General features: G+C 34.7%; 1 protein-coding gene across 1 annotated transcript in view; it reads left to right on the forward strand.

The window, feature by feature from the left end:
• The window catches only part of LOC308687932 (complement C3-like), a 57,673-nt gene extending 37,416 nt beyond the window's left edge, over positions 1-20,257 (forward strand). Inside the window, exons 31-41 of the mRNA XM_081360750.1 lie at positions 172-228; positions 312-402; positions 762-807; positions 1,214-1,304; positions 1,417-1,506; positions 2,036-2,141; positions 2,328-2,417; positions 2,640-2,714; positions 2,808-2,891; positions 3,021-3,159; positions 19,844-20,257. Coding sequence (XP_081216876.1) covers positions 172-228; positions 312-402; positions 762-807; positions 1,214-1,304; positions 1,417-1,506; positions 2,036-2,141; positions 2,328-2,417; positions 2,640-2,714; positions 2,808-2,891; positions 3,021-3,159; positions 19,844-19,985 — 1,011 coding nt within the window. The 3' untranslated portion in view covers positions 19,986-20,257. The remainder of the gene's footprint in view (positions 1-171; positions 229-311; positions 403-761; positions 808-1,213; positions 1,305-1,416; positions 1,507-2,035; positions 2,142-2,327; positions 2,418-2,639; positions 2,715-2,807; positions 2,892-3,020; positions 3,160-19,843) is intronic.
• The last annotated feature ends 741 nt before the right edge of the window (positions 20,258-20,998 follow it).

Below are 20,998 nucleotides of genomic sequence, written 5' to 3' on the forward strand. Positions count from 1 at the left end.
TCTGATCTCCTCTGGAAGCTGGTTCCAGCTGCGGCTGGCATAATAGCTAAAAGCAGACTCTCCATGCTTAGAGTGAACTCTTGGAACTTCTAGCTGATGTGATCCTAATGATCTGAGTAATCTGTTGGGTTTGTATTCCGTGAGCATATCTGCAATGTATTGAGGTCCTAGGCCATTAACAAGGACTTCAATGTGACGGCTAGAGGAACTGGAACAGCCACTCTCTCAGTGAGTGTTCATGAGCGTTTATACGGTCAACAGCAAGATTGAAGCGTTTGAACATCTAATCTGAGACGTGCTGCTCTTTTCAGGTTCTGACGCTGTACTACGCCAGACCTGTTGAGAAGAAGTCTGACTGTACATTCTTTGATCTGACTGTTATGATGGAAAAAGCCCCTGAAAGTGAGATTGACAAAGAGGCCTTTCTGTAGCACTTTATAAACATTAAGGCTTTTCACACTGTGCTTAACCCTGGGTTATCATCACTCTAACCCTGTTTAGGAACATTTGACACTTAACTACAACTATAATGACATTAGAAGTGGGTTAGCACTGCTTTCTACATGAATCATGAAACATTAAACATGATAACACAGGATTATGTTTACCAACGGGCTAGACTGACCCAGGGTTAACTTGTATTTCCTCAAATACCTTTATGTATTAAATCTTCATTTTAATGAAATTTATTTTCATATTCCCTTTAGAAAGGGAAGACTTGACTTGAACTAAAACCACCAAATACTTTTGTTTCCTTTTAGCAAAACAAGGAGCCACTGCAAGTTACAACTTCATTATGGATTTCTTGTATGTGAACAAATACCCCAATTTTTATTTTATTTTTTGTCAAGAAACCATTTAATTTGTAATCAATCAGCATGTGCTCATTTAGGCTGTTTTCACACTTGGTTTGTTTACTGTCCCACATTCGCTGTATGTTTGCTTCATGAACGCGAGTACCAGGGACAGTTAGATAATGATTTCAGGGGAGACTCCAGTTTCACTGCGTTCTGACACGGATAAAAGAGTTTATTCAGAGACAAGCAGCTCTACGTTACACTACAATATAAGAAATCTGACATCAAACGGACTCAGGTTTGCATGTAAAGCTCTAGTGTGAAAGCAGCCTTAAATGCAGAATCAGTTGATGGAGGAAAACTGAAGACTTACTGAACCTGTTAATAAAACCTGCACTTTATCTCCATCTTTACAGCTACAAAAGTGATAAAACTGACGCCACTATGACTATTCTGGACATTGGCATACTGACGGGATTTGATGTTGAAGAAAATGATCTTAAAGAGGTATTATGATGATAAACTGATGCAGAATTGCCTCACATCTGCAGATAGGCCATAAAACATGTTGGTCATCATGTGATGCACTGAGTTATTTTTCTCATTTTCTTGCCCTCAGTTGTCCACGGGGAAGGAGAGATACATTCAGAAATATGAAAAGAATAAAGTGCTGTCAGAGCGAGGATCCCTCATCCTCTACTTGGATAAGGTATTTCAAACAACATCTGTTGCCCGATGATGTCAAAAACGGATTTGTTTTCTTTTAATATGGAAACCATGTGTTTTGGTTAATATCACAGTATTGTTGAAATCTTGATTCTGATTGGCTGACAGATGTTCCAAGATGCTCATTATCTGTAAGGGCATGTGGTTCCACGTAACTTCGGTACATTACAGACTGCTTATCAGAATCATATCTCACATGATACTTTAAGCAGAAGTGACTATAAAAGGATTACATGTATTTTGCTATGCAAAACAGAATACTGTTTTTGTAGTGTAATTGCAGCTGTACATTGTTAAATGAATGCAAGAAAAAAAACACCAATTGCAATTCGTATGAAAAAATAATACTTTTGTTGACAAAAATTTGTTTAAATTTGATTTTTACATATTATTATTATTATTATTATTATTATTATTTGTTTCTTGTGCAAATGTTAATGTGGGCAGTTTCCAGTGTACAATATGATATTTAATACCATGCAATTCGCTTTGATTTGTTTTTGCCTCGTTAGGTTTCTCATAAAGAGACAGAAAGACTTTCCTTCAGAATGAACAAGATGTTTAATGTGGGTCTGCTTCAACCTTCTGCTGTCACAATATATGAATATTACTCACCCGGTAAGTTTTTGCTGCACGTGTATAAACACATACACAGACTTCTGATTAATTAAACTGGAGCACTCATATTAACAGGGTTATTTAGTACCATTATTAATGGCACTAATTAATTATGACAATAATTATCTGGTCTCATAGTGCTAGAAGGATGTTACAGTCATCTGTTATTAAATTTGTGTGTTTCAGATGCTCGCTGTACAAAGTTCTTCCACCCTGAGAGGGCAGATGGCGCTATATACACACCGAGTAAGGGAAATTTCAGCCAGTGTGCAAAAGGTATTATTCTATTACTTTTAAGTTTATTACTTTCTCCAGACACGTTTATCTAAAGCAACTTCTAAATGACAAACATCACAACTAATTCACCATAAGAGCCATGCGTCTTTCTTGCATCAAATGTAGGGGTGGGTGGGGGGGGGTTCATAATTACTTTTATGAATGGGGGAACAACTCTGTGTGTAAGTATAGATATCAGATAATCAACATCCCATAACACAGAAAACTGCCAGAAGAAGGATCAGGTCAGTGAACAGGAGCGTTTGGATAGAGCCTGTGAATCTGGCACGGATTACGGTAAACGCATGTTCTCCTTCCTCAGCCATTGACTCTTCCTTCATCCAGTCGCACGGCTGATTCTGATAACAATATATCATGTATCATTGACAGTTTATAAAGTCACAGTATTGGATATGGATCTGGTACAGGACTCTGCCATCTATGACATGAAGGTGGAACTGGTGCTGAGAGAAGGTATGGGTAATTATTCCCTTCTGTCCATCAAAGTTTATTAAAGTTTGTATTTTTTTAGAGCATGTAACTCTTGAACTGTGGTTGACGTTTGGACGTCCTGTTAGAACTGTGTCCTGTTCTGTCCTGTAGGCACTGATGATAAGAAAGTTGAGGGGAAAGTCAGACCATTTTTGGCTAGTCTTATTTGCAGTGACCTTTTAGATTTGGGACAAGGCAAGTCGTACCTCATCATGGGCAAATCCACTGACCTGTCACGGCTAGGAGGAAGGTGAGTGTTTGTTCTTCCTACAGGATTCTGCTTTTGCACAGGAGGACACGCAACCAGGTAAGTAGTACTTATGGGGGGACATGTGTCAAAATGATTTACGACTTTGACCTTTGACCTTTTGGCAGGTTGAACTTCCGGTGACCTTTTATGATTGATGGGTTGAACTTTCGGAATGCGGTCATGGGATTAACCTATTGACCCTGCTAGCCTATCGATCATGTTGTATGACAGTTAGTTTTGAACTATGACCTATGTAGGACTAAATCATAATTTTGACGGGTAGTTTTTTTTTTGGCGGTTGTTTGAACTTTGTCCCAGTTATATGTGTGCGGTGATTGTGCTTGCGCCCCCCTCCCACCCTTGCATTCCAGAGCAGTTATTGCATATATGTGACATTCGGTTATTTCACATTTATATATAAAAGGTTTGGTTTCAACCAAGGTTGATAAAACATTTAGTTATTTCACATTCATATGTATATGAATACACATTCATATATAATAATCATCGTGCTGAAGTTGTTTTTTTTTAAAATGTATAATATATAATCTAAAGCAATTTAACTAAGGTTGAAAAATATTCTGTTCTTTTAAAAGTATTTTCAATAATATCTTACTAAAATATAATTGATGTCCACAAAAATAATTAATCTAAATTTGAAAAAAGATTCTATCCTTTAAAAGTGTTTAAATGAAATCTTTATAAAATAAATATCTTGCAAATTAAACTAAAGTTGAAAAACATACTGTTCTTTAAAAGTCTATAAATTAAACTAAAGTTGAAAAACATGCCTTTAAAAGCTTACTAAAACCAATAGTTTTAGTTTTAGATGAATAAAAGAATATAAAATAAAAAGCTTACTAAAACCAATAGTTTTAGATGAATAAAAAATGACTGAGTTAAAATTAACACATCAATGTCCATACCATTCATGTCCACAAAAATAATTAACCTAAAGTTGAAAAACATTATATCCTTTAAAAGCATAAATGAAATGCTTATACAATATATCTTACTAAAAAGAATAAAAATAAAAATCATCTTATATGTTTGTAAGATATCAGGGGCTGAAATTATTTCAAAGTTTAAATGATATCTTGTTAATAATGTATTAAATTATTAAAAGTTGTAATAGAGTTGTTAAATTATTAAAAGTGGTAAAACAAAAACACTCCTTTCCTGTATGAGCTCACCAGAGCACTCAGAATGGTGCGCGCACGTGTCTGCAGGCGCGCCCCCCTCTCCGTCTGAGCTCTGACCCCCTCCTTTTCACACACCTCAGTACAGTGGAACTGTGAAGTCTATCTCACACTACCTAAAGTTGAAAACATGCCTTTAAAAGTATAATATAAATATCTTATTGATCCAATTATTTTAGTTTTAGATGAATAAAAGAATATAAAATAAAAAGCTTGCTAAAAATAAAAATCATCTTACATGTTAGAGGTAAAGTATACCGTGACGGATGTCCATAAAAATGCAATGTATGAAACGGAGTCGCAGGTCCCTCCTGCCTTCACATTCCTGAACAGTATATATAAATGGGGTCAGTTATTTCATATATGTCACATTCAGTTATTTCACATTCATATGTAAAACATTCTGTTCTTTTTAAAAGTATATAGATGTTTATAAAAATAATATCTTACTAAAATAATTAAAGTTGAAAAAAGATTCTATCCTTTAAAAGTGTTTAAATGAAATCTTGCAAATTAAACTAAAGTTGAAAAACATACTGTTCTTTAAAATCATTTAAAAAGGCTCACTAAAACCAATTATTTTAGTTTTAGATGAATAAAAGTATATAAAAAGCTTACTAAAACCAATTATTTTAGTTTTAGATGAATAAACGTATACAAAATAAAAAGCTTACTAAAACCAATTATTTTAGTTTTAGATGAATAAAAAATGACTGAGTTAAAATTAACACATCAATGTCCATACCACTGATGCCCACAAAAATAATTAAACTAAAGTTGAAAAATATTCTGTTCTTTTTAAAAGAATATAAAATAAAAAGCTTACTAAAACCAATTAATTCAGCTGAATAAATAAAATCATCTTACCTTATTTTAGAAAGTTGAAGTATACCATTGATGTCCACAAAAAATGTAATGTATGAATGGATTCAAAATTGTTTTACACAACTGAATTCACATAGTCATTCCTGAATGTCTCTCAAAGCACCGTCTCAAAACATAGGGAGCACGCCTCTAATGTATGTGCGTCAAAAGTAAAACACACGTGTTAGTGTGTGTTTTTGTGTGTGTGTGTGTGTGTGTGTGTGTGTGTGTGTGTGTGTGTGTGCGTGCCCCTTCACGTGAGCTTTGACCCCTCTCCTTCGCATACCAGAGCCCAGTGGAAGTGAGGAAGGGGTTTCCTAATATCACACTAACAAAAGTTGAAAAACATACTGTTCCTTAAAAGTGTATAAATAAAATGGTTATAAAAATATACAGAAACCAATTATTTTAGATGAATAAATAAAATTCATCTGACATGTTTAGAGTTACAACTCTTGAACTTACAAGTTCAAGAAGCTCTTAAAGACATAAATCACAGAGTGGTTCTCTCTCTCACACCAGCGTCTCTGACTCAGAGGGTTGTATTCAGTGATGGGATGAGACATTGTGAATGCTGTGTTGGGGGTAAATTCATTTCAAAGTTTAAATGATATCTTTTAAGAATAAAATTTAAATAAATTATTAAAAGTCTTAGTAAAAAACAAATATTCTACAACGATGGTCTGTGGAAATATTTGACTTGAACTTATTTTTCTTTATTTATCATGGGTATGTAAAATAATTAGAAAATTTTTAAAGCGTCACAAGTCATATCACGCCTGTGAAATATTCAATAATTTCTTAAGTTGTATCTGTGGACAACCACATAGGCCTATCTTCAGAGAGAGCAACCATGAAAACATTTAGAAACTGGGAATCTTCCAGAAATAAGGTCCTTCCAAACAGCGCTGAGAAAGAAGTTACTGGACAATAATGATAGCTTCAGGATATCGGATGACAGATGAGCCTCTGTGCATCGTGTCAGAGCGTATGTCATGTTAGTCTGCTAACGCCTTTACAGAGCCAAAGTTTTGTACACACTAAATTTATTTCAAAGCATAAACTTAAAAAGTTTGCATTAGATATTATAAAAGATTGATTAAATTAAATCTTTAAAGTTTGAATACATACTCATCTTCTATTTATCTGTACTTATGTATGATATAAATTATTTTTTGCTTAACGGTGACCTAAAGTATAATTGTTATTAAACAATGTCTGTTCAAAAACTGTACTTGGTCGTCTTAAATCTCATTTATACGAAAAAGATTCAAACAGCATTTTTTGTCCATGTGGGGGTTTCAACTTTTATGGTGGGGCTTTCCATAGCTATCCCACACACCTAAACACGACCATCACAGAAAATTTTTAAATGAAATAAAATGTAAACAAAGTTTTAGCTCAATAAAAACACCTTACATTTCCAGAGAGGCAAAGTAGTTCTTTATGCAATGATCCAAAAAAGCAAATAGTTTAAGTTGTCATAAACAGAACAAAACAAAACAAAAATCCTCCAGTGATAAAACTACGGTGTGAACTGAAGCTTCAGGATATAGGACGACAGACCAGATGAGTCTCGGGGGGACACTGTCACAGTAAATCTAGTCTGCATTCCAGAGTACATCCAGAGTTTTATACTAAATTCATTTAAAAGCATAACATTAAAAGTTTAAATCAAATCTTTAAAGTTTTATTAAAATCATATCTTCTTAGAAGATTTATGTATTATTGTTACTAAGCAGCATCTGTCCAAAAACTTTAGATTGTTACATACAACATACAACATGTTGTCAAAGTTTGTCACAACTTATACACACTCTTATTTAGACAAAGTTGTATCATTTGGAAAATCAAAGTAAAAATCACCCATCGTATAAGATCATTTTTACTTGTATCTCCCGAACTAGGGTGAAACCCTTTACTGAGAATATACCACCGGCCATCTACTCAAAATATATGTAGAAGTTTCAAACATTTGTTGATGGTGGTCGCATGAACAGACTTTGGGGAGAGCTATATCAGGAAGCATGCCCTTTGACCTCCTCGATTTTGGAGGCGTTTTTGTTAAAGATTTCTCCCATTGTGGTTCTCCCATCTACTCGTTTTTTTCAACTTTGGTAAATGTGCCAAGAATCTATGACAACGTGTCTTCCGATAGCGCTTCATCGAGTTTAATTGTACATGTTCTACCGTTATGATGTACTTGTTACATGTTCTACCGTACATGTTCTACCGTACCGTTCTATATAATGATTTACACAACCGAGCAATAGACCGTACCTTTGACTTACCCGTCGAGAAGAAAGTAGATTCCTAGATAAAAGCTATCCCGATATTTATTTACATACCGATAAATTAAATTTGAATTTAGTTAAAACTTCTCCTGTGGCTCGGCATAACTATGATCCAGCATTATATTGTACCGTGCAGTGCAGCCTTTCAAATGTGGCGGGGGCAGTATCAACGCCTCCCATATGGTCTAGCGGTTAGGATTCCTGGTTTTCATCCAGGCTGCCCGGGTTCGACTCCCGGTATGGGAAGACAATTTTTTTTACATTGCCAACAAAATTCAAGTTATTCAAGTTCATCAATAATCATTTTTAGTCTTAGAGGCCTACACGAACTGCAGAAACAAGCAGTTTCTTGAAGATTCGGTACCGAATCATTTTCACAAATACAATTATATTGAATTCAGAAAATTTCACAATGGAATACTTTATCATAATTTCAATTTAGTACGTCATCATTTCAACTTTTCATCTCATAATTATGACGCAGTGTCATAATTTCAACTTTTTAAGTCATCATTTCGACTTTTTGTCAATTACGCCTTTTTAATGTTTTAAAGTCATAATTTGGTTGTTGACTATAGTAGTGTTGCACCTGCATGTCCACTAACTCGCTTGTGAGAGTCAGAGTGTGTAAAGTAAACTCTCATTAGTGTTAGTAGAGTATTAGTGGACTGGTAGGGTTAGAATAAATAATATTAGAATAAAATATCTGTTGGGGAGCATCGCGATAAAGAGTTCATGTTTAATGACAACGTACCATTTTTCAACCGAGCGAATCTGCGCATGACAGGCCTTCTTCAACTTTTTAATTCAGAATTACAATGACGCCTTTTTAATGTAATGCTTAAAACGTTTTTTAGTCATAATTTGGTTGTTGACTATAGTAGTGTTGATGATGAAACGTGCTAGTGCTTTTTGTACCTCTCTGGTATTATAGTGTTTCAAGATGGCGGAAGCCTCCTTGGACTTACCCGCCCCATGTAAATAAAAGATAAGAAATGATCTGATTTTACACCCATGAGGACATATTTATGAATAAAGACAATGATTTTAGCTAATTAAATACCATTTTTCAATCTACACATGAGAGACCTTCAGAAGTCAGAACTTCAGGGGTAGGTCCGTTGGTGAAAACACTGCATGTGTAAAAATCAAATACTGTATGACACTTTTCAAAGTTAGAATAACCTGTTGTGTTCTGACACAAGGCCATCAACCGGTTCTTTTTTGTTTTATAAATGTGCTTATTTCTAAACATCAACCTGATAAATATGAATACGATGAAACGATAATTTTTAAGAAAAAACATTTTTAAGAAAAATAAACCATGATAATGTTTAGTTTAGTTGTTGATGATTTCTCTAACATTGCTCTAACATCTCACTCACAACGCAAAACGTTGTAAATAAACATTTTCAAACTGTAATTTTATTTTATTGATTATGGTGATTTAAAGTTTTTGTTATTAACTAATACCTTTATATTTTAACTAACATCTGACCCCAAATAAACAGATAATGGAATGTTCACAATCTACATGGTAAGATATTCTCCGATGTATCTAAGTAGTTGTGCTTAAATCTTTGGCTGTATTTTGTCACACTCTTGTAAAGACTATGGACTAACTTATCAGACACTCACCACACTGATGTTAACATCGCCATATATTGTCTTTTCTACCATGATTGGAGCAACTATTGTCCCACCATTCTTCTGGTCAATTGTGAAGGTAAGCTGATTAGGGATCTGAATTAATAGCCGTCCGAATGATGTAGAATTATTATTATTATTAGTATTATTATGCTGTCGTTGTAGATGGTTGTTAGGCTGTTGGTCTGTCATGTTTCCAGAATGTGTTTGAATGCTCAGCATCTGAACGTCACCATCTGTTAAAAAAAAATTTAAGAAGATTGAAGATTGAGAAACATATTCACTACTAACAAAGTAAAATTATAAATCTTTTCCTACGTTTGATATTCTTTTTTCTGATTTTTTTCACTATGGACTTGATCCTTTTTAATGCTGTTTTCTCTCCATATTTATTCTGTAGTTCCTCTACTGTGTCTTCCAACCTCCCTGTTGTTCTTCTCCAACTGTGTCAACCAAAGACAAGCAGTTAGAAGAATAAAATGTATGTACAGCAAAACAAAGTTAACATAAAATTAACACATTCATACACCAGTTCAAAGTCAATGAACCGGCTGATGCTGCAGTGTTAGAGCACATGATGGCTGGTGAACAGACGCACAGCAAGTTAAACCAGAGTTAAAACAATAGTCTATGTTAGGACAATAGTATCTGATAATAGCTGATAACGGTCAAAGTGCGAGATAAGGCGCAAGTAGCCAAACTAAACATTTCATATTTGACAGAATACAACTACAAAAATAATCAACTTGTTTCTAATTTCTTTTTTTCTAAATTGTGATTTAATGTGAGAGGAGAAGAAACAATATTAAGAATCATTAATAATGAATGTGTACAATTTAATAAACGTATTTACCTAACATCCATAGCCTTCGTTAAATTAAGACTAAGTTCCTTTTTGCGGACAAAGTGAACTTTGGAGGGCTCAAAATAAGTGCCATGGAACTCTTTTATCAAAAAATTTATTGATAATGATTAGTTATGCCAAATGATAGTTTGGCATGCATGGGATTGGTTGTCCATAGTGAGAGAGAAATACTTTTATTATAGAAATGGCTATTCTTTATTCTATTCTTTAATCCACAAATAAAATTTTTATACCTGCTCAAGTACTTCTTGATGAGTTTCTTCTGTATTAAACAGCGAATCTTCTCAGTCAGATCGTCGCAAGATCTCAGGAATCCTCTCACACTGCTCGTGTTCACGCGCTCCATCGCTGCACTTGTGTGTATGACTCGAACGATTCAAACTTCTCTCTGACGACATGTAGGACTTGTTGGTTATGCAGGAACTAGTTATTTATGGCTTTCCTGAGGCCAACCTCCATACATTCTACACAACAGGGTGGGTGGACCCCAGCCTGATAAATATTTCAGGACATTACACGCTGTAGCTCTACTAGCCTCGGACTGCTGCGCCACTGCAACAAAAGTTGAAAGTCCTGAACCTGACGCAAACTTCTGACCCACAAACTTCTGCGCATTAACGCACAAGGCACGATTGTACCGCAAGGGAGATTGCAGGAACATTGCAGGAGATTCAGGAACGAAAAGCTGAAAAAATGGCGACGCAAAACCTAAAGGAGAACGACCCCCCGTTGAGTTCTGGCGATACGGGGTACAATTATCCTCCGGCGTGTGAGTGTGCCACGGGCAAAGAGTGTCGTTTAAGAGCTATGCTGGACTCTATGTTTAAAGATTATTTTAGAGGCCAAATGGTTGGCTTGATGCACAGGATCATCGACGCTGCGTGTGATATGAAAAAAGATTGTGCGCAGGACACCAAACGTGTGACAAATCTCAAAAATGAAATGGATGACGTAAGAGGCTTGACAAAGCCATGGCCTGATGTAACGCCCATGTTTTTTGACGGCAAAGAGCCGAACGGCATAATCCTCAGAAAAGTTTTGGATGTGTTGCGTGAATGTAGTGCCGAATTCGAAATCATTGAAATACTCGCTATATGGACATTCGTAACGGATCTCTGTGTGTCACTGGTGTCAAAAAATGCAAAAACTGACGTTGGTGAATTAGTTGAAAGTCTGGTCAACTATAGCCTGGAGCAAAACATGATAGCCTGCAGAGATTTTCTATTCTGGTTAGACCATCTGTAAATGTCGTTATTGTCGTTTTACTTCAATGTATGAAAGTATAATGTTGAAATAAAATTCTGGTAAAAAAATGTCTGAGCTCATAATATTTAGAATATTTCAGTATTTGTTTTCTAATTACCATATTCCCGAGGCGGCAATACAGTTGTATCATATCAAATGATACAACTATTTTGCCCAGAACAGAAGAAAGGACATTTTGTGGTGTTGTTCTTGTTCTCATTACATTTTTTAATAAGATGATGTGTTCTGCCATGGATGACTAGACACTAGTCCGGCAGAGAGAAGGGCTTGAGTGGACACGCCCTGTGGTCCCATTTTTATGTCTTCACCCTTTTCCCCGCTTCGCAACTGAGAGCTTTCCACCACCACGGCATCCGTTTCAGGCCAAACGGAGGAGTTTACTTAAACATGGATATGTCTCACCAGCAACCTCCGGCTTGTCACAATCCTGGCATGCGTCGGGAACAGGAACGCCTTGACACCTTTCAGAATTGGACTCTTGCACCAGTAAGTCCGGCCGAGCTTGCCAAAAGTGGTTTCTACTACCTTGGCCAGGGCGACAGAGTGTCTTGTTTCAGTTGTGGAGGCCAGCTTAGCAACTGGGAACCGGGAGATCGTGTAGTATCAGAGCACCAGAGGCATTACCCCAACTGCCCCTTCGTTCGAGGTGACCGTGCAGATAATGTACCTTTATCTAGCCTTTTCAATGTATCGGCAATGCAACGGTGTGAAGAAAGGTCGCTCACATTTGTCTTCTGGCCCTCAAGAATAACTGTTCGACCAGACCAATTGGCTAAGGCTGGTTTTTACTATGTTGGTCGTAATGATGACGTGAAGTGCTTTTGTTGCGACGGTGGACTCAGATGTTGGGAGTCTGGTGATGATCCATGGGTAGAACATGCCAAGTGGTTTCCAAGATGTCAATACCTGCTGCAAGAAAAGGGCCAAGAGTTTGTTCATCAGATTCAAGCAAGATTTCCAAGACTATTTGAGCGGCTATTGACTCATGGAGACACGAGAGAATGTGTTGATCCAGCTGTGGGTCCTGGAGAAGACCGTTCAGAAGATGCGGTGGTGGAGTCTGCTTTAGAGATGGAATTTGAGTGTGGCCTGACGGCCCAGACAAATGAAGCTGCATCCCCGAGTCAAGATCTTTCAGACTTGCCTATGGAGGAACAGTTAAGAAGACTTCAAGAGGAGCGCACATGCAAAGTTTGCATGGATAAGGAAGTGAACATTGTCTTCATCCCCTGTGGTCACCTAGTTGTGTGCAAAGAATGTGCGCCTTCTCTGCGCAAGTGCCCCATATGTAGAGGATTGGTCAAAGACGCCGTCCGTACTTTCCTATCATAAAGTTTTCCTATCATTTGGATTTAACTTGATGAATAAACACAAAGGAGAAGTTTATTATTTTCACTCGATCCAGTAACAACATTTTTTGGATTTACAAACATTTAGTTAATGTTAAACAAGTTAATGTTTTTTAAGAATAATTTTGCGCAGGCTTTAAGTTCATAGACCTTTAAAATGAGTTGAAATTAAAATGTGATATCATTACCGAATTCAGGGGTGTTTAATAGATTCAATAGCAGCCGCTGAGTTTTTCAAACAAAAGTGATGTTGTTGTATGCACAGATTTTGAGGGTCGCTTATAGAAAGAGTCTTTAAAAACATAGAACCAGAGATATAATTAAAATATTAAAACATACATTTTAGCGCTATTTACAGTATAATATAATAAATGTCTCTCGTATCAAATCAAGACTCAAATCAAGCCAATTCATGTGAATACCGTCGTGTATGAACAAATATGATATCCTGGGGAAAGTGTAAAGAAAAAACATTACAATCGCAACCGGCAATACGATAAGTGTTACGCTAGCGGTGTTAAACAATTTCAAAACAGGGTGTTTCAGAAGAAATGCAAACAAAATCTTTTAAACAAAGTCTTGTTTCAGAGTCGGTACGGTGAAAACTATGTGAACTTTGATGAGGCCAAGAACAATAGCCCTTTTATTTAACAATTATTTTCAATAATATTGAAAAACGGTTCAATAACAATGTTCAATATAAACAAGAATCCAATGTGTGAATCCTATGTTTCACATATAATAGTTAGATGATTTATCTAACCATTGAAATTGACGTTATGTTAAAACATTTCGGCATTCTGCCGAATAAAACAATGGTGTCAAAGTGTGGACGGAATAAAAAAATGAATCAATTCACGTAAAAATACCACGTATCAACCGTAATTCATTAGCTTAACCGTGTAATAGTTAAACGAGTTATAGCGTAATAGGTAACAGAAAAACAGCCATAGTCATTTTTTTAGTCATATTTTTTTTTTTCTTTTTTTTTTATAAAACAAAAAAGAACCGGTTAAAGGCCTATCGTGTAGAAGGACCTCTAATGTATAGGATACATTCCTAACATGTTTGACCACGCTCTATGTACTTTTTGCAAACTGTACAAGAAGAAACAAGATGTCAATGACAGACATTCAAAACGGATCACTATAGTGGCTTTTCTGTATTTGTTTTAAATGGCTCATGATGATGAAGAATTAGAATTTACTTTTGTGGAATTTTACCTACAGGTTTTACCAAAGTCTGGAACTTTGTATCGCTAAGGTGTGACAAAATACAGCCAAAGATTTAAGCACAACTACTTAGATACATCGGAGAATATCTTACCATGTAGATTGTGAACATTCCATTATCTGTTTATTTGGGGTCAGATGTTAGTTAAAATATAAAGGTATTAGTTAATAACAAAAACTTTAAATCACCATAATCAATAAAATAAAATTACAGTTTGAAAATGTTTATTTACAACGTTTTGCGTTGTGAGTGAGATGTTAGAGCAATGTTAGAGAAATCATCAACAACTAAACTAAACATTATCATGGTTTATTTTTCTTAAAAATGTTTTTTCTTAAAAATTATCGTTTCATCGTATTCATATTTATCAGGTTGATGTTTAGAAATAAGCACATTTATAAAACAAAAAAGAACCGGTTGATGGCCTTGTGTCAGAACACAACAGGTTATTCTAACTTTGAAAAGTGTCATACAGTATTTGATTTTTACACATGCAGTGTTTTCACCAACGGACCTACCCCTGAAGTTCTGACTTCTGAAGGTCTCTCATGTGTAGATTGAAAAATGGTATTTAATTAGCTAAAATCATTGTCTTTATTCATAAATATGTCCTCATGGGTGTAAAATCAGATCATTTCTTATCTTTTATTTACATGGGGCGGGTAAGTCCAAGGAGGCTTCCGCCATCTTGAAACACTATAATACCAGAGAGGTACAAAAAGCACTAGCACGTTTCATCATCAACACTACTATAGTCAACAACCAAATTATGACTAAAAAAACGTTTTAAGCATTACATTAAAAAGGCGTCATTGTAATTCTGAATTAAAAAGTTGAAGAAGGCCTCTCATGCGCAGATTCGCTCGGTTGAAAAATGGTATGTTGTCATTAAACATGAACTCTTTATCGCGATGCTCCCCAACAGATATTTTATTCTAATATTATTTATTCTAACCCTACCAGTCCACTAATACTCTACTAACACTAATGAGAGTTTACTTTACACACTCTGACTCTCACAAGCGAGTTAGTGGACATGCAGGTGCAACACTACTATAGTCAACAACCAAATTATGACTTTAAAACATTAAAAAGGCGTAATTGACAAAAAGTCGAAATGATGACTTAAAAAGTTGAAATTATGACTATGCGTCATAATTATGAGATGAAAAGTTGAAACTAAATTGAAATTATGATAAAGTATTCCATTGTGAAATTTTCTGAATTCAATATAATTGTATTTGTGAAAATGATTCGGTACCGAATCTTCAAGAAACTGCTTGTTTCTGCAGTTCGTGTAGGCCTCTAAGACTAAAAATGATTATTGATGAACTTGAATAACTTGAATTTTGTTGGCAATGTAAAAAAAATTGTCTTCCCATACCGGGAGTCGAACCCGGGCAGCCTGGATGAAAACCAGGAATCCTAACCGCTAGACCATATGGGAGGCGTTGATACTGCCCCCGCCACATTTGAAAGGCTGCACTGCACGGTACAATATAATGCTGGATCATAGTTATGCCGAGCCACAGGAGAAGTTTTAATTAAATTCAAATTTAATTTATCGGTATGTAAATAAATATCGGGATAGCTTTTATCTAGGAATCTACTTTCTTCTCGACGGGTAAGTCAAAGTTACGGCCTATTGCTCGGTTGTGTAAATCATTATATAGAACGGTAGAACATGTAACAAGTACATCATAACGGTAGAACATGTACAATTAAACTCGATGAAGCGCTATCGGAAGACACGTTGTCATAGATTCTTGGCACATTTACCAAAGTTGAAAAAGCGAGTAGATGGGAGAACCGCTAGATGGGAAACTTTAACAAAAAGGCCTCCAAAATCGAGGAGGTCAAAGGGCATGCTTCCTGCTATATCACACATTGCATCTCTCAAATTGTGTGGTGATTTTCCAAATGATACAACTTTGTCTAAATAAGAGTGTGTATAAGTTGTGACAAACTTTGACAACATGTTGTATGTTGTATGTAACAATCTAAAGTTTTTGGACAGACGCTGCTTAGTAACAATAATACATAAATCTTCTAAGAAGATATGATTTTAATAAAACTTTAAAGATTTGATTTAAACTTTTAAGGTTATGCTTTTAAATGAAATTAGTGTAAACTTTGGATGTAGTCTGGAATGCAGACTAGATTTACTGTGACAGTGTCCCCCCGAGACTCATCTGGTCTGTCGTCCTATATCCTGAAGCTTCAGTTCACACCGTAGTTTTATCACTGGAGGATTTTTGTTTTGTTTTGTTCTGTTTATGACAACTTAAACTATTTGCTTTTTTGGATCATTGCATAAAGAACTACTTTGCCTCTCTGGAAATGTAAGGTGTTTTTATTGAGCTAAAACTTTGTTTACATTTTATTTCATTTAAAAATTTTCTGTGATGGTCGTGTTTAGGTGTGTGGGATAGCTATGGAAAGCCCCACCATAAAAGTTGAAACCCCCACATGGACAAAAAATGCTGATTGAATCTTTTTCGTATAAATGAGATTTAAGACGACCAAGTACAGTTTTTGAACAGACATTGTTTAATAACAATTATACTTTAGGTCACCGTTAAGCAAAAAATAATTTATATCATACATAAGTACAGATAAATAGAAGATGAGTATGTATTCAAACTTTAAAGATTTAATTTAATCAATCTTTTATAATATCTAATGCAAACTTTTTAAGTTTATGCTTTGAAATAAATTTAGTGTGTACAAAACTTTGGCTCTGTAAAGGCGTTAGCAGACTAACATGACATACGCTCTGACACGATGCACAGAGGCTCATCTGTCATCCGATATCCTGAAGCTATCATTATTGTCCAGTAACTTCTTTCTCAGCGCTGTTTGGAAGGACCTTATTTCTGGAAGATTCCCAGTTTCTAAATGTTTTCATGGTTGCTCTCTCTGAAGATAGGCCTATGTGGTTGTCCACAGATACAACTTAAGAAATTATTGAATATTTCACAGGCGTGATATGACTTGTGACGCTTTAAAAATTTTCTAATTATTTTACATACCCATGATAAATAAAGAAAAATAAGTTCAAGTCAAATATTTCCACAGACCATCGTTGTAGAATATTTGTTTTTTATTAAGACTTTTAATAATTTATTTAAATTTTATTTTTAAAAGATATCATTTAAACTTTGAAATGAATTTACCCCCAACACAGCATTCACAATGTCTCATCCCATCACTGAATACAACCCTCTGAGTCAGAGACGCTGGTGTGAGAGAGAGAACCACTCTGTGATTTATGTCTTTAAGAGCTTCTTGAACTTGTAAGTTCAAGAGTTGTAACTCTAAACATGTCAGATGAATTTTATTTATTCATCTAAAATAATTGGTTTCAGTATATTTTTATAACCATTTTATTTATACACTTTTAAGGAACAGTATGTTTTTCAACTTTTGTTAGTGTGATATTAGGAAACCCCTTCCTCACTTCCACTGGGCTCTGGTATGCGAAGGAGAGGGGTCAAAGCTCACGTGAAGGGGCACGCACACACACACACACACACACACACACACACACACACACACACACACAAAAACACACACTAACACGTGTGTTTTACTTTTGACGCACATACATTAGAGGCGTGCTCCCTATGTTTTGAGACGGTGCTTTGAGAGACATTCAGGAATGACTATGTGAATTCAGTTGTGTAAAACAATTTTGAATCCATTCATACATTACATTTTTTGTGGACATCAATGGTATACTTCAACTTTCTAAAATAAGGTAAGATGATTTTATTTATTCAGCTGAATTAATTGGTTTTAGTAAGCTTTTTATTTTATATTCTTTTAAAAAGAACAGAATATTTTTCAACTTTAGTTTAATTATTTTTGTGGGCATCAGTGGTATGGACATTGATGTGTTAATTTTAACTCAGTCATTTTTTATTCATCTAAAACTAAAATAATTGGTTTTAGTAAGCTTTTTATTTTGTATACGTTTATTCATCTAAAACTAAAATAATTGGTTTTAGTAAGCTTTTTATATACTTTTATTCATCTAAAACTAAAATAATTGGTTTTAGTGAGCCTTTTTAAATGATTTTAAAGAACAGTATGTTTTTCAACTTTAGTTTAATTTGCAAGATTTCATTTAAACACTTTTAAAGGATAGAATCTTTTTTCAACTTTAATTATTTTAGTAAGATATTATTTTTATAAACATCTATATACTTTTAAAAAGAACAGAATGTTTTACATATGAATGTGAAATAACTGAATGTGACATATATGAAATAACTGACCCCATTTATATATACTGTTCAGGAATGTGAAGGCAGGAGGGACCTGCGACTCCGTTTCATACATTGCATTTTTATGGACATCCGTCACGGTATACTTTACCTCTAACATGTAAGATGATTTTTATTTTTAGCAAGCTTTTTATTTTATATTCTTTTATTCATCTAAAACTAAAATAATTGGATCAATAAGATATTTATATTATACTTTTAAAGGCATGTTTTCAACTTTAGGTAGTGTGAGATAGACTTCACAGTTCCACTGTACTGAGGTGTGTGAAAAGGAGGGGGTCAGAGCTCAGACGGAGAGGGGGGCGCGCCTGCAGACACGTGCGCGCACCATTCTGAGTGCTCTGGTGAGCTCATACAGGAAAGGAGTGTTTTTGTTTTACCACTTTTAATAATTTAACAACTCTATTACAACTTTTAATAATTTAATACATTATTAACAAGATATCATTTAAACTTTGAAATAATTTCAGCCCCTGATATCTTACAAACATATAAGATGATTTTTATTTTTATTCTTTTTAGTAAGATATATTGTATAAGCATTTCATTTATGCTTTTAAAGGATATAATGTTTTTCAACTTTAGGTTAATTATTTTTGTGGACATGAATGGTATGGACATTGATGTGTTAATTTTAACTCAGTCATTTTTTATTCATCTAAAACTATTGGTTTTAGTAAGCTTTTTATTTTATATTCTTTTATTCATCTAAAACTAAAACTATTGGTTTTAGTAAGCTTTTAAAGGCATGTTTTTCAACTTTAGTTTAATTTATAGACTTTTAAAGAACAGTATGTTTTTCAACTTTAGTTTAATTTGCAAGATATTTATTTTATAAAGATTTCATTTAAACACTTTTAAAGGATAGAATCTTTTTTCAAATTTAGATTAATTATTTTTGTGGACATCAATTATATTTTAGTAAGATATTATTGAAAATACTTTTAAAAGAACAGAATATTTTTCAACCTTAGTTAAATTGCTTTAGATTATATATTATACATTTTAAAAAAAAACAACTTCAGCACGATGATTATTATATATGAATGTGTATTCATATACATATGAATGTGAAATAACTAAATGTTTTATCAACCTTGGTTGAAACCAAACCTTTTATATATAAATGTGAAATAACCGAATGTCACATATATGCAATAACTGCTCTGGAATGCAAGGGTGGGAGGGGGGCGCAAGCACAATCACCGCACACATATAACTGGGACAAAGTTCAAACAACCGCCAAAAAAAAAACTACCCGTCAAAATTATGATTTAGTCCTACATAGGTCATAGTTCAAAACTAACTGTCATACAACATGATCGATAGGCTAGCAGGGTCAATAGGTTAATCCCATGACCGCATTCCGAAAGTTCAACCCATCAATCATAAAAGGTCACCGGAAGTTCAACCTGCCAAAAGGTCAAAGGTCAAAGTCGTAAATCATTTTGACACATGTCCCCCCATAAGTACTACTCAGGTACATTTAGGATGCAATACAAACACGTATGAGGAAAAACTGATTGCATTCACATAGAATTGCTGTATGAGTCATTTGTAAGACAGAGGAAAACTGAATCACACACAAGAACTGCACGTTAGTGTCATGTTTGTGTATTTAATGTTCATTAATGGTTGTTTATACCATGTTTTGCATGTTTTTTTGTGTTGTTTTAAGTCTGAAGTACATCTTTGGAGAGCACACCTGGGTTGAATACTGGCCCACAAGAGAGGAAAGCCGAACACCAGAATACAGGGATCAGTATATTGGAATCTCTACGCTTCAGGATAGGCTCTTTAAAGAAATATGTGCTACGTAATAGTATACATTTTCTTGATTAAATGAAATGTAACATTATCTCTCTTAATAATCATGGTGCATGATATACAGTGCCTTATATTGAACTTGAATTCTTATTTCAAGATCTTGTTATATTCTAACTTATCTCAGTTGTTTAAATTATTTTATGCGTCGGTTGCATTTAAATTCATCCACTTCTCCCACAAACGTTAGAGTGGCTGGTGAAATATATAGGAATATACTTACTCTATTTAGAATTCGTGTTTGATATGAATAAAAACATGTCAAATTATGATTGAAATGTTTTTTCGAATATTGGCGCTTCCATAAGAATATTTCCTTATATTTTTACTTGTAGGCTATTTATTTGAGTGTAAATATCTAAAGCTACAACAACAAAATTGTGGTTGAAAACACTGGACAGTTTTGAATTATGACAAGCGCTGAGGGAGTATGGCATGATCATACATCTTAAAAGGGTTAAACGTGTCTTTTATTGCACTTGGTTCCTCCCCTTTGATGCTCATGGTTGTGCGATCAAGATTAACCCATTCATTGAGTTAGATGACTCGCCATTTAGACCAGTAAGTTTTTACCTGCAGTTACTGTTGCGAATTTGGCCCTTTTCTTTACTTTTTTGTAGTGAAGTAAAGAAAACTTCACTGCAAACCCCCCCAAACCACTGTAATTATGAGGCACAGGGTACTGTGCCCTTTTTCCTGGCTCAGCATCTCTGCGTGCATGAAACTGCCTTTGCCTCTCTGCTGTTGATGTGGGTGCCATTTATGACTAGGATGCCTGTTGAAGTTTAAGTGGACACATTACATCAAATATTTTATCTATAACAAAAATATGAGTTATGATTTTGGTAATAATATATTTACTGAAATATTTCTTTTAAATTGAAATCATTGATTAAATTAAGTGAATAACTCAACCCTGTCACAAAGTTTACAACCCCGAAACAATGACATATGTGATGGGGTTGAGTGTGATGGGGTTGAGTTTTTTTGCTCAAAATGGCCACTGCTC

The sequence above is a fragment of the Scardinius erythrophthalmus genome, assembly GCF_964197995.2.
Source record: "Scardinius erythrophthalmus genome assembly, chromosome: 3".
Lineage (NCBI taxonomy): Eukaryota > Metazoa > Chordata > Actinopteri > Cypriniformes > Leuciscidae > Scardinius > Scardinius erythrophthalmus.